Here is a 14281-nt window from a genome sequence, read left to right as displayed (position 1 = left end):
CATCCTGCTGTGATTGGGAGTCCCATAGGGCGGTGCACAATTGGCCCAGCGTAGTCTGGGTTTGGCCAGGGTAGGCCGCCATTGTAAATAAGAATTTGTTCTTAACTAACTTGCCTAGTTAAATAAATACATTATTGGACTCATATAACTACTGTATATCTCTGTACAGAAATGCCAATAAGAACTGGACCAGGATCCAGGACCACTTCTTCTTTGGTGGCTTTCATCCTGTTAGAGACTATAGTGTGGAAGTAAGACACTGTATTGTTGATTGATTGTGTGAATTTGAAGTATAAATCTTTTAAAATCTCTTGATTCATTGTAATTTGACCTAATTGCGTTGGGTCTCTAAAAAAACGAATGTACCGAGTGTTGATTGAGGAGAGACGACGTGTGTAAACTGTCCTTTTTCCTCCCGTCTCTCCCTGCCAGTCCATATTCTACACATTCCCCAGCCTATCAGAGGTGTTTGAGGACGAGTGGATTCCGCCCTGGAAGTTTGAGAAGTTGGTGGACTTCTCCCAGAGTGCATCTCTCCCGTTGAGGAACCCTGTCCCTGACCTGAGCCAGATTCAGCCTGGAGACTGGATCCAGCAGGATAAAGGTACATTCCCCTGAGGGGATAAAGGAAGTTGTCTTGAACTGAAAAGGGTATCACCACTAGATGGCAGCAGAGACTGTACCCAACAGACAGCTACTCTGGTTAAAGTGGAGATCACAGCTATTCAACTATTGGTCTGAAGTACTGCTGGTTCTCCTTTCTACCTGGTAGTTAAATGATCAATTCATGAAATTGATTGGCCAGGTCCCTGACTTTATAAGTGTTCTGGCCCTCCAGGACTTCAGTTTAAAAGCCCTGTTGAAGATGCCTCAGTGTTGTTGTTTGTTAGGGGATCAGGATGGTGAGGAGCGCTGGGCCGAGGTCCAGAAGAAGATGACCCCCTGGAGGTTGGGGATCCAGGAACAGGAGCCAGAGCTGGGTCTGGTGCCCCAGCAGAGAGCAGCACGCCTGGGCAAGCTGCACAGTGCCCTCCTGGTGGTTGCCTCTCTCATAGACAAGCCCACCAACCTGGGAGGTTAGTTATTTATTTTCTATTTAACCTCTATTTATACAGGTCAGTCAATGCTGAACAACTTGGTACAGGATGAATGTTGTAACCTTCATCTGCTGATCTCTCTGGGTTCCATGTGTAACGGAGGTGGAATGATGAACCATGTTTACATGATGAGTAACCTTGCTTGAGACCTTACGACTTGTGTTAGCTCCCCAGGCTTGAGCTCAAGGAGCTAACACAGTCATGTAGTGTTCAGGAGACCCTGGTTGGAATCCAGTCGGTCACATATGAACCCACAGCCATTTCTATCTAGCTATATTGTATTGTATTATTTTCCATTAGCTACCCAATATACTTGGTGTTGCTAAGCGTTGCCATGCAAACAGACAGCAGCAGGCAGCACTACATAAACTAATCAGTCCTAATCAGAGTTTGTCTAAGGAGCACTAGGACTGCATCATAACAGACTCATGTTCCCCACTGGGCTGCCGTATTGCTGCGCTGCCTGCTGTCTGTTTATGTAAGCCTCATGTTGATTTAAATGAGTTTATACAGGAGAAAACCTATTTTATCAACCAATATTCAAATTTGTATTTTTTTATCTTCATTTAACTAGGCAAGTCAGTTAAGAACAAATTCTTATTTTCAATTATGGCCTAGCTACTAGTTAGTAGTACTAGCTACTACCATTAGGCTATTAAATGATGCTAGCAAACTGGCTAGCTACTGTCTAGTTAAGATTTTTTTTAACTCAGGAGTCAATAGTTACTTTTTCTGGCGAGTGGGAGTAATGTATCATCGTCATCGATGAACCACCAAAGGCATACCCCATTTCTGTTTGAAAATTGAGAATTTTCGTGGCCAAAGTTGACGTTTAACGTGAGAACCATTTTAGGACCATACAAACACTGTTTTATGTTCTAGGTTTCTAACCGCGTGTCAAAGCTAGAATACCACCTCTGCAGGATTAACAATTCAACTCGCCCCTGCCTACCCAATGGTAGGTCGATTATTCCTCCTCATTAATCCCTACAGATCTGATAGATGCCGCTCTGCTTTACCACTGAGCTAGTATACGGCTAGGGACTGTTCCTCAACAGTAAAGGCCTTAGAGTAAAGTGGGCTATCCTAGAAGACGAGTGCCTATGCTCCCTCACTCCTAATGTATAAACCCCCGGCACCTTCTCAGGATCGTCCAGGCCAGAGCTTCAACTTCAGCACACTATGAGTGGGACGCACTCCTCTGGGTTGGTTTAGCCCAGACACCCATTTTACGACTCCTATCAATGCACTCCGTACCTATAGTTCGGGTCTCGGGTTCCCAATGGACTAGTTAGCCAAGAAAATTTGCTAGAGATCCTCGATTAATCAAGTCAATTTCAGAAACCTAGAGTAAAACGACATGCATTTGTATGACTCTTTGATAACACAGGGTGTCAGAACAATAAAGCTAGTTTATTCAGAATTCTAGAAGAATACATAAAAAATCCCAGATCAATCAATCACAAATAAATATCACAAATCTATAAGTGAAAATGAATCCTGGATTAGAGTCATAGATGCCTCCAGCGCCCTTAACTAAACCATTATTAGGGTGCCAGTGTCCTTTTACAATTTTATGAGAAGCACAGTATTTAATAACAAGAAAAAACATTTCTTACAATTTATAAACCGTTTGTCTTCCCCCCTCGGGATGATCAGTCCTTCAGTCGGTGTTTAACTACTTTAACACTCCTATCAATGAGGTAACCTTAAGTGTTCCCCCTAGATTTCTACTTAAACACTAAGAATAAATATCGATGCATTTTAAGCTAAAAAGATTTAGCAAAATCTTCCTCCAGCTGAAGACAGGTTCTTCTAGCAAGCTCAAAGAGAGTTGTACCTCTCCCAAAAATCCTGCCTCTTTCACTCCTCGTATTCTGCTGACTCACGGTGGTTAAAGATTTGCCCCGATGACGCACGCATTCAGTGGTTAACACCTACTGTAATGCGGCCATTTCTCAGAAGGGGATTCTTCTCTTGCCTAGACAGGATGTCTGCCTCAACCGCACGCGTACCTCTTCCTGCCTCCTCCTGGCTGTTCTGACCTGGGGAGCTAGTCCAGCTAGCACCCTTAGGATACTACATTATCATTCATTTTTAAAACATTCATTTCTAGACATTAACCTTTCTCATTCCACTCAATTCTAATCTTACTCCAACCTATTTTATTACTCCCATTACATCTTAAACATCCAACATTTTAAACATTTCCTCATTTAAACATAACATTTCATCATTACACCATGTCAATATCAACCTCCTCCAAGACTCTTAAACATGTTCCAGATATACTGTACCTTAAAAACAACCATCATTATAACATTCTTAACCATTTTACTGCATTTCTTGAATCACCTTTTAATATCTTCCACTGTATATTTCCACTGTATATTTCCCAATGTTTTCAACCTTTTAATATCTTCCACTGTATATTTCCCAATGTTTTCAACCTTTTAATATCTTCCACTGTATATTTCCACTGTATATTTCCACTGTATATTTCCCAATGTTTTCAACCTTTTAATATCTTCCACTGTATATTTCCCAATGTTTTCAACCTTTTAATATCTTCCACTGTATATTTCCCAATGTTTTCAACCTTTTAATATCTTCCACTGTATATTTCCCAATGTTTTCAACCCTTTAATATCTTCCACTGTATATTTCCCAATGTTTTCAACCTTTTAATATCTTCCACTGTATATTTCCCAATGTTTTCAACCCTTTAATATCTTCCACTGTATATTTCCCAATGTTTTCAACCTTTTAATATCTTCCACTGTATATTTCCCAATGTTTTCAACCTTTTAATATCTTCCACTGTATATTTCCCAATGTTTTCAACCTTTTGATATCTTCCACTGTATATTTCCCAATGTTTTCAACCTTTTGATATCTTCCACTGTATATTTCCCAATGTTTTCAACCTTTTAATATCTTCCACTGTATATTTCCCAATGTTTTCAACCCTTTAATATCTTCCACTGTATATTTCCCAATGTTTTCAACCTTTTAATATCTTCCACTGTATATTTCCCAATGTTTTCAACCCTTTAATATCGTCCACTGTATATTTCCCAATCTTTTCAACCCTTTAATATCTTCCACTGTATATTTCCCAATCTTTTCAACCCTTTAATATCTTCCACTGTATATTTCCCAATGTTTTCAACCTTTTAATATCTTCCACTGTATATTTCCCAATGTTTTCAACCCTTTAATATCTTCCACTGTATATTTCCACTGTATATTTCCCAATGTTTTCAACCTTTTAATATCTTCCACTGTATATTTCCCAATGTTTTCAACCCTTTAATATCGTCCACTGTATATTTCCCAATCTTTTCAACCCTTTAATATCTTCCACTGTATATTTCCCAATGTTTTCAACCTTTTAATATCTTCCACTGTATATTTCCACTGTATATTTCCCAATGTTTTCAACCTTTTAATATCTTCCACTGTATATTTCCACTGTATATTTCCCAATGTTTTCAACCTTTTAATATCTTCCACTGTATATTTCCCAATGTTTTCAACCTTTTAATATCTTCCACTGTATATTTCCACTGTATATTTCCCAATGTTTTCAACCCTTTTGATATCTTCCACTGTATATTTCCCAATGTTTTCAACCTTTTAATATCTTCCACTGTATATTTCCCAATGTTTTCAACCTTTTAATATCTTCCACTGTATATTTCCCAATGTTTTCAACCCTTTAATATCTTCCACTGTATATTTCCCAATGTTTTCAACCTTTTAATATCTTCCACTGTATATTTCCCAATGTTTTCGACCCTTTAATATCTTCCACTGTATATTTCCCAATGTTTTCAACCCTTTAATATCTTCCACTGTATATTTCCCAATGTTTTCAACCTTTTAATATCTTCCACTGTATATTTCCCAATGTTTTCAACCCTTTAATATCTTCCACTGTATATTTCCCAATGTTTTCAACCTTTTAATATCTTCCACTGTATATTTCCCAATGTTTTCGACCCTTTAATATCTTCCACTGTATATTTCCCAATGTTTTCAACCCTTTAATATCTTCCACTGTATATTTCCCAATGTTTTCAACCTTTTAATATCTTCCACTGTATATTTCAATGTTTTCAACCCTTTAATATCTTCCACTGTATATTCCCACTGTATATTTCCCAATGTTTTCAACCTTTTAATATCTTCCACTGTATATTTCCCAATGTTTTCAGCCTTTTAATATCTTCCACTGTATATTTCCACTGTATATTTCCCAAAGTTTTCAACCTTTTAATACCTTCCACTGTATATTTCCCAATGTTTTAAACCCTTTAATATCTTCCACTGTATATTTCCCAATGTGTTCAACCCTTTAATATCTTCCACTGTATATTTCCCAATGTGTTCAACCCTTTAATATCTTCCACTGTATATTTCCCAATGTTTTCAACCCTTTAATATCTTCCACTGTATATTTCCCAATGTTTTCAACCCTTTTGATATCTTCCACTGTATATTTCCCAATGTTTTCAACCCTTTAATATATTCCACTGTATATTTCCCAATGTTTTCAACCTTTTAATATCTTCCACTGTATATTTCCCAATGTTTTCAACCCTTTAATATCTTCCACTGTATATTTCCCAATGTTTTCAACCTTTTAATATCTTCCACTGTATATTTCAATGTTTTCAACCCTTTAATATCTTCCACTGTATATTCCCACTGTATATTTCCCAATGTTTTCAACCTTTTAATATCTTCCACTGTATATTTCCCAATGTTTTCAACCCTTTAATATCTTCCACTGTATATTTCCACTGTATATTTCCCAAAGTTTTCAACCTTTTAATACCTTCCACTGTATATTTCCCAATGTTTTAAACCCTTTAATATCTTCCACTGTATATTTCCCAATGTGTTCAACCCTTTAATATCTTCCACTGTATATTTCCCAATGTGTTCAACCCTTTAATATCTTCCACTGTATATTTCCCAATGTTTTCAACCCTTTAATATCTTCCACTGTATATTTCCCAATGTTTTCAACCCTTTTGATATCTTCCACTGTATATTTCCCAATGTTTTCAACCCTTTAATATCTTCCACTGTATATTTCCCAATGTTTTCAACCCTTTAATATCTTCCACTGTATATTTCCCAATGTTTTCAACCTTTTAATATCTTCCACTGTATATTTCCCAATGTTTTCAACCTTTTAACATATTTACCCGTTAATTATTATTTTAAAGAATTCCAGTCCCAGTTCATTTCAAATTTGTCTTCTTTTCTGTAATCAATGTCAATTCTCTCTCAACGTTCATTCTTCTTTGTGCTCCATGTGAAAGTGAAACCTCTTCATGAGTGTGTGTGTATGTGTGTGTGTATGCTGGTGGGGCCTTCCTACCCATGCCCTCTGTCACTAAAATGTCACAGAGAACTGGGCCTTGGACTGCTATTCTTGACACCTGAAAAGTCTCTTCATTCATAGTTCTCCTCATCATTCCTCCTCTTGCCTCTGTCCTGCTGGACTGAAGGAGAACATGCTGAATAAAGTGTCTAGGCATAAAGGTCTCGTAGAGGTGTGTTAGAGATTGAGCGATAAGGTATTATTGAGCCAAGTCTTTGACTAGAAAGGGTTCCTTTTCTTTGAGTGCAGTAAAGAATGCAGCTTTGACGTGTGGTCCACCTGAATTCAGTGCCTCGTATATCACTCTCATCTTGGCCTGGCGGGTCGGTGCAGCGCTGATATTTGCGTTGATCTCTTCACCGATCATGTCCTTTGTGAAGAGAATATCTGCTATGGCAAACACATTATTGACCCTTTGAATGATCTGTGGTCTGAATTCATCAACAAACTCAATGTCTCTTGTGTATGAATCATCTCTGTATTCCTCTGTTCGTATTTCAGCTTTCCATGCAGATTCTCCCTTCTCACTTATCAACTCCATCTCAAAGTCCATCGCAGGGTCCTTTATGTACACTTCAAAGTAGTTTGGCCTGGTGCTTCTTAGCTTGATCTTTTCTGGCGTAATCGAGGATTGACACGAGGTCTTGAGGGTGAAGAGACTCCCCTTCCGCTGGGACTTCTCCGGCTTTGGCTTTGGAAGTCTTACGAATCCATAGGACTTCTCCTGTGCCTCCACCTCCCGTGCTAGAGAAGGATCACATCGGATCAGATATGTGTGTAAGGTGAGGAGTGCTCTGGTGGACCTAAAGATCAGAAGGTCACAGTGCACTCTCCAATGCAACCCACGTCTCAGTACCAAACCCCTGCCAGAGAAGGAGGGACGAAGCAGTTTGGCGTGGAACCCCGTCACCTCATCCACTTCTTCCACAAGCACTCTGTTGTCTTTCACATGTAGAACCTTCATGTCTTCTCTCAAGGAGGATTGTGGGTAGTCTGGATCTATACAGACAAAGTGTGGCAGACTAATTTCCTCTAGTTTGCCAGAAATCATTGTGATGTCCAGTAATGGACCTCCTTCTTCAAACCGCATGTTGTTCAGAGTGGCCCTGTGAGGCTCCCAGGAGCTGAACTGGTATCGCAGACTGACTTTGCTCTCACATACCCACCGCAGCCCTGATAAGATGCACTCGTAATGCCCTGCTGCAGAAGAGTCGAGTGTGTAGACGGTGGTCTCATCCTCTGTAGACATGAAGGGTTCAACCTGAATCCAGGACATTGAGCTCTTTATATGGTTGCAATTCAAACATTCCCTTGGACAATCGGTTTTAAGGCCAAACTCTTTTTGGAGACACATATTTGACTCTGAATAGTTGACTCCAATCTCTTTGGCCAGTTTAGTGATGATTGTTCCTACTGAATCCAGTGCCTTGTTGTAGAACTGTGTCATTTGTCCAGTGATAAAGCTACTACCATCCTTAAGTTTGTCCTTGATATTTGTCTGTATGACTTCAAGCCTATCTATCATTAAGTGCTCATATAAGTTATGGTCCAGCTCATTAGCAATAGTTCGAAAAATTGCAGCTAATTTCTCAATTTCCTGTTCACCAGGTTCTTTCCTTTCAATAATGTTTGAGAGCTCTTCAAGTCGTGCCAACTGGGGTAGGAGAGGATTTGACTGTTCAGGAGTGCTAGGTTCACAGTCATCATCATGTTGATCTTTTGATGTGGCCATTTTCACTCCAAAGGGGCAATCTGCAGTGGCTACATCCACTTTTGAACCTATAAAGCAGTAATGTTCAGGTTTAGCCATTGATTCTAGAAGAATATAACTTACACATTTTTTTTATTTAACTAGGCAAGTCAGTTAAGAACAAATTCTTATTTACAATGACCGCCTACCCCGGCCAAACCCAGACGACGCTGGGCCAATTGTGCGCCGCCCTATGGTACTCCCAATCACGGCCGGATGTGATACAGCCTGGATTCAAACCAGGGACTGTAGTGACGCCTCTTGCACTGAGATGCAGTGCCTTAGATCGCTGAGCCACTCGGGAGCCCAGAAATGCCAAATGAGCTTAGTTCAACTGTCTTACCACATCAACCAACAATAGAAGCTAGTTACATTTGTAAACAAATACAGTATAGCCTCGAAACAAAAAAACAACAACTATCCTCTGGTATGTGTTGTCAGGTATCCATTTACTACAGGAAATGTCAAGGCAGTTTTTATTGTCCAAACATCACCTTGTGAATTTGGCTTCCTCTCCCAATCTCAGTTAGTTCCACACCTGACAGACAACGAATGAATGAATGAATGTCCAAATAAACAAAAGAAAAAAAGAAGAACTGCTGTGAAGTAGCCTTTCAGTCTGTATGAGTTACTTTCAGTTTTAAGATGGGTGTGAACTCTGGACTGTGATTGGCTTTAATGCAGTCACATGGTCTTTGGGTAAAGGTGGATATTTTTAAGGTGGATTTTAAACAATATGATATTTTATACAGGGTGGCTATCATAGTGTTAGATTCCAAACAGATTTAAATGTGAGTTCCAAAGGCTGCAACTTGTGCATCCCACAGAATCCCCATCTGTTGGCCACATATACCTTAAAAAAAATTTAGACGGTTACGATGCCAAACTGCAGTCAGGTCAAGACCATGATGAGGACGATGAGCACACAGATGAGCTTCCCTGAGGCGGTTTCCGACAGTTTGTGCAGAAATGATTTGGTTGTGTAAACCCACAGTTTCATCAGCTGTCCGGGTGGCTGGTCTCAGACGATCCCGCAGGTGAAGAAGCCGGATATTGAAGGTCCTGGGTTGGCTTGGTTACACGAGGTCTGGGGTTGTGAGGCCAGTTGGACGTACTGCCAAATTCTCAAAAACGATGTTGGCTTTTGGTAGAGAAATGCATATTCAATTCTTTGGTAACAGCTCTGGTGGACATTCCTGCAGTCAGCATGCCAATTGCACGCTCCCTCAAAACTTGAGACATCTGTGGCATTGTGTGACAAAACTGCACATTTTAGAGTGGCCTTTTATTGTCCCCAGCACAAGGTGCACTTATGTAATGATCATGCTGTTTAACCAGCTTCTTGATTTGCCACACCTGTCAGGTGGATGGATTATCTTGACAAAAGAGAAATGCTCACTAACAGGGATGTAAACAAATTTGTGCACAAAATTTAAGACAAATAAGTTATTTGTGCATATGGAAAATGTCTGGCATCTTACAGCTCGTGAAACATGGGACCAACACTTTACATGTTGCATTTATTATTTTGTTCAGTGTAATATGTGTTGGACAAGTCAGTGATAAACACTTTCACTCTCTCTCTCTCTGTCTCCTCTCTCTTGCGCTCTCGCTTTGTCTCTCTCTCTTTGTCTCTCTCGATCTCTCTCTGTGTGTGTGTGTGTGTGTGTGTGAAGGTCTGTGTAGGACGTGTGAGATCTTTGGGGCCAGTGCTCTGGTGTTGGACAGCCTTCGCCACGTCAGTGATAAACACTTCCAGGCCCTGAGTGTCTCCTCTGAGCTATGGCTCCCCCTACTGGAGGTAGGTAACAACACTTTAGTAGCCTAAACCACAGGTGTCAAGATCATTCCACAGAGGGTTGAGTGTCTCCTCTGAGCTATGGCTCCCCTTACTGGAGGTAGGTAACAATACTTTAGTAGCCTAAACTACAGGTGTCAAGCTCATTCCGTAGAGGGTTGAGTGTCTGCAGGTTTTCACTCCTCACTTGTACTTGATTGATGAATTAAGGTCACTAATTAGTAAGGAACTCCCCTCCCCTGTTTGTCTAGGTTTTAATTGACAGGAAAAAACAAAAACTTGTCCCTCCATGGAATGATTTGGACACCATTGACCTAAAGTCTCCAGTGCTGTAGTGGAGGGTAAATGCACCTTTTTCAGTGCAGATGTAGAGGAAGGAGGACAGCTGAACACTCTAGGATATTGAGATGCTCACCAAGTTCATTCACTCTACTGTGTTCAGCTTACTTTTTAGCCAGTTAAAAACGTGTTATGTTAACATCATATATTTGTGTCTCTACCAGGTGAAGCCCGTAGAACTAGCTGACTTCTTGCAGCTGAAGAAGAGGGAGGGCTACTGCATTGTGGGAGTGGAGCAGACAGCCAATAGTCAGAGTCTAAAGGACTACAAGTTCCCTGAGAAGACTCTGTTACTGCTGGGGTAAAACCACACTGTAGGACAGCAGAGCACATTGTCATGTCCAGTTGTATATAACTTTGTGTCATATTGGAAGTATTTTCTGCTTCAACAAAAGCCATGACATGAAATGCAATTATTCACTAACAGACAAACCACACAAATGAACAATCAATGCATGACATAATTATTGCACATCAATTCATTGACTTGACTGTATTAACACACGTGTACATACACAGCCATGGCCGGGACTGTCTCACGGGTCAGGGAGGAAGCTGACAAAGCTCTTTAATGGAATCTCAGTAATGGAGTGAGTGTTCCCCTGGGCCCCGATCAGGCAGGCACACAGATCTGCTTCCTGCTGCAGTGAGGAGACGTGCCCAGGCATGCTGGTCTCTAATGGGTGCTCTGTGGAGGGAAGAACAGGGAACACACGCTCCAGCCATGCATCACATGCACAAATGTATGTATGTATGTATATACAGTGGGGAGAACAAGTATTTGATACACTGCCGATTTTGCAGGTTTTCCTACTTACAAAGCATGTAGAGGTCTGTAATTTTTATCACATGTACACTTCAACTGTGAGAGACCAAACCTGGTCAAGAACTTCAGGAAACGTATGATCTCTGTAATTGCAAACAAAGCTTTCTGTACCAAATATTAAGTTCTACCTTTTCTGATGTATCAAATACTTATGTCATGCAATAAAATGAAAATGAATTACTTAAAAATCATACAATGTGCTTTCCTGGATTTTTGTTTTAGATTTGTTTTAGATTCCCTCTCTCACAGTTGAAGTGTACCTAAAATTACAGACCTCTACATACTTTGTAAGTAGAAAACCTGCAAAATCGGCAGTGTAATAAATACTTGTTCTCCCCACTGTATATGTATATACACATACACACACACACACACACACGCACGCACACACATTCTGAGGTCTTGGCTGATTTCTTTTGATTTTCCCATGATGTCAAGCAAAGAGGCACTGAGTTTGAAGGTAGGCCTTGAAATACATCCACAGGTACACCTCCAATTGACTGAAATGATGTCAATTAGCCTATCAGAAGCTTTTTCTGGAATTTACCAAGCTGTTTAAAGGCACAGTCAACTTAGTGTATATAAACTTCTGACCCACTGGAATTGTGATACAGTGAAATAATCTGTCTGTAAATAATTGTTGGAAAAGTTACTTGTGCACAAAGTAGATAAGTGTATGTAAACTTCCGACTTCAAGTGTGTGTGTGTGTGTGTGTTATATATATATATATCACACACACACACACACACACACACACACACAAGCTACAGACTGATGTTTGATCAAAAGACACACATCGGTCAGTAATACACGTTTTTTCTCTACTGTGTGTACCGTCTCCAAACGGCGTCTGTTATTGGTTTGTTACTGGAGGTTGATCATTCCTGGGTGGGGTGGTTGAGCTCAGTCAAACATACAGGGTTTGTTTAAGCTGAGAGGGCCGAGGAGAGCTGCTATTTGTAATGAACACAACAAGGCAAAGTGTATCTCGCACTCTGTCAACACACACACACACACACACAGCCATTAGTCAGTGAACACTCCACCTGTGGTCTGCTCTGTTCCAGCACAGCATGGTGTTTGTCTAATGTAACCCATTACAACCATATCTGTACCTGTCTCTGTCATATTGTTCACAGCAGGCCAGGGTGAATGTTCTGTAGATCAGTGACTAAGGCCGGGATTCAACCCCATCACCCCTTTTCGGCTATGGACCTATTAAAGGCATTGCTCCCGCATTTGTGGAGACCACATTGTCAGCTCAATTGGAAATGACCTTTAAATTTCAGTCGCGTGGATCTATATATATGTGGATCTAACACGGATCTAAATGAACTTTGACCTTACGCTATAGAAATAGAATGACATTGACTTGAATGGGAATGTCCAGTGTTCCAGTCCTTTAAATTTCTATGGACCAACATCCTATCTCATCTCCTAGCACTGTGTTCCATATTTCACCTGTCTAGTTATTCTCCTTTTTATTCATACTTTCCCTCTCCTCTCCCCCCCCCCCCTCCCTCCTCCCTACTTTAGTAATGAGCGTGAGGGTATCCCAGCTAACCTGCTCCAGCTGCTGGATGTGTGTGTGGAGATCCCTCAGCAAGGTGTCATCCGTTCCCTCAACGTACACGTGAGCGCCGCCCTGCTGGTGTGGGAGTACACCCGCCAGTACCTGCCCACTACTGGAGTGAAGTCAGACTGAAATAGGGAGAGATGACCTGGATGATAAGAAACAAACATTTTCACTCTGTTGTAAAACGTTTTTTTAAATGTTTTCCATTGCGTGCACTAATGAACATGGCCCTAGCATGGGGGTAAACCCACCAGTACCTACCCCCTACTGCCCCCGCTGCAGAGTAGGGTTAAGTTGCCCCTTTACATTGTAGTCATTAAGCAGATGCTCTTATCTAGAGAGACTTACAGTAGTGAGTACATACATGTTCATACTGGTCGCCCGTGGGAATCAAACCCACAACTCTGGTGTTGCAAGCACCACGCTCTACCAACTGAGCTACCTACATGGGGCCTTTCCCCACTAATGGTTAAGGTTAGAAGGGGAAGCTGATCCTATATCTGTACCTACAGACAACTTCACCCCAGACCTATTGAATCTGCTGTGGTGACTGACCCCTCTCTGTAATGCCCTAACCCTGCTGGTGTGGGGCTACACCCACCATTACCCCCCCCCCCCCCCCCCCCCCGGGGTGACCTCTGAACCTGGAGCCTCTTTGTGATAACTGTGGTGTGAAGTTGCCCCTAGGCACAGATCTAAGATCAGCTTGAATGCCCTCCCCAAGTCCTAACCTTAACCATTGGAGGGGAAAACGTGCCACTGACCCAACAGAAACCCAGTGTCAACCTCACCCTACTTCAGCCCTCTGAGATCTGGTCATGAAGGAAAGGAGACAAGGAGACTAGGAGAGGAATCAACCTCAATACTATTGATATGCTGTTCAAACCAGAGTTTCTTGTTATTGTCAAAGTCCCACCTCAGGCAGGTGTCAGTCATCAAAGGAGAAACCATTACTTACCTCTTCCATATTTTTAAAATTCATTTGATCATTTTTTTTAACCCATTTTAAAATGCAGCCTTAACCCTCCAATGGGCCATAGATCTAGAGAATGGATGTTAGTCTTACAAGTGGTGACTTGTTATTAGACCTAGAACCCATCTCAGATCCATTGGAGGGTATTCTGCTTTAGCCGTGGCTCGATATTACATTAGAATATTGCAATGCGTTTGTCGTTTGGAAAGGGTCATGTTTCCAAGCAGACAATTGATTTTTCCCGAGTCTCTGTTTTTTTTCTGTGTGGTATTAAATATTGAACAATGCTTTTTTTGGAGTGGAGAAATTGTTGGAAAGTAATGCATCTTTTTAAACAAATAAAACAATTATTTCGTAAGAACTCTGTTTTTCTTATCACACACATTTGGTTGATTTATGTTTTTCTTACCAAACCATGTTACTTCTCACGGAGCCGTTCATAGCGCAGAAAGAACATAAACTCACAGTAGTTTATCGAAAGGTGCCGTGCGCCACGCCCAACTTTCACCAAGAATAACGTTGC

At 40.8% G+C, this 14281-nt stretch overlaps 2 protein-coding genes across 5 annotated transcripts in view; one reads left to right on the top strand and one right to left on the bottom strand.

The window, feature by feature from the left end:
* Positions 1-14116, top strand: part of LOC110511718 (tRNA (guanosine(18)-2'-O)-methyltransferase TARBP1) — a 33554-nt gene extending 19438 nt beyond the window's left edge. For all 4 annotated transcript variants that reach the window (XM_090183925.1, XM_090183923.1, XM_090183931.1 and 1 more), the window contains exons 24-29: positions 170-251; positions 433-604; positions 891-1076; positions 9922-10046; positions 10547-10683; positions 12746-14116. In XM_090183925.1, the coding sequence (XP_090040051.1) occupies positions 170-251; positions 433-604; positions 891-1076; positions 9922-10046; positions 10547-10683; positions 12746-12914 (871 nt within the window). In that variant the 3' untranslated portion in view covers positions 12915-14116. The remainder of the gene's footprint in view (positions 1-169; positions 252-432; positions 605-890; positions 1077-9921; positions 10047-10546; positions 10684-12745) is intronic.
* On the bottom strand, positions 6085-8898 carry LOC110511715 (NACHT, LRR and PYD domains-containing protein 1 homolog). Its single transcript, XM_090183942.1, has 2 exons — positions 8740-8898; positions 6085-8274 (listed from the first exon to the last, which is right to left on the bottom strand). The coding sequence occupies exon 2, from the start codon at positions 8225-8227 to the stop codon at positions 6695-6697; it is 1533 nt and encodes a 510-aa protein (XP_090040068.1). The 5' UTR covers positions 8228-8274; positions 8740-8898; the 3' UTR covers positions 6085-6694.
* Positions 14117-14281: the final 165 nt, after the last annotated feature.

This window comes from Oncorhynchus mykiss, chromosome 1 (genome assembly GCF_057628025.1).
Source record: "Oncorhynchus mykiss isolate SJ-2025 chromosome 1, ASM5762802v1, whole genome shotgun sequence".
Classification (NCBI taxonomy): Eukaryota; Metazoa; Chordata; class Actinopteri; order Salmoniformes; family Salmonidae; genus Oncorhynchus; species Oncorhynchus mykiss.
This window is presented reverse-complemented; position numbering and strand designations above follow the sequence as displayed.

Excerpts from the sequence above, each read along its gene's own strand:
- LOC110511715 (XM_090183942.1), bottom strand. The coding sequence starts at position 8,227 with ATGGCCACATCAAAAGATCAACATGATGATGACTGTGAACCTAGCACT.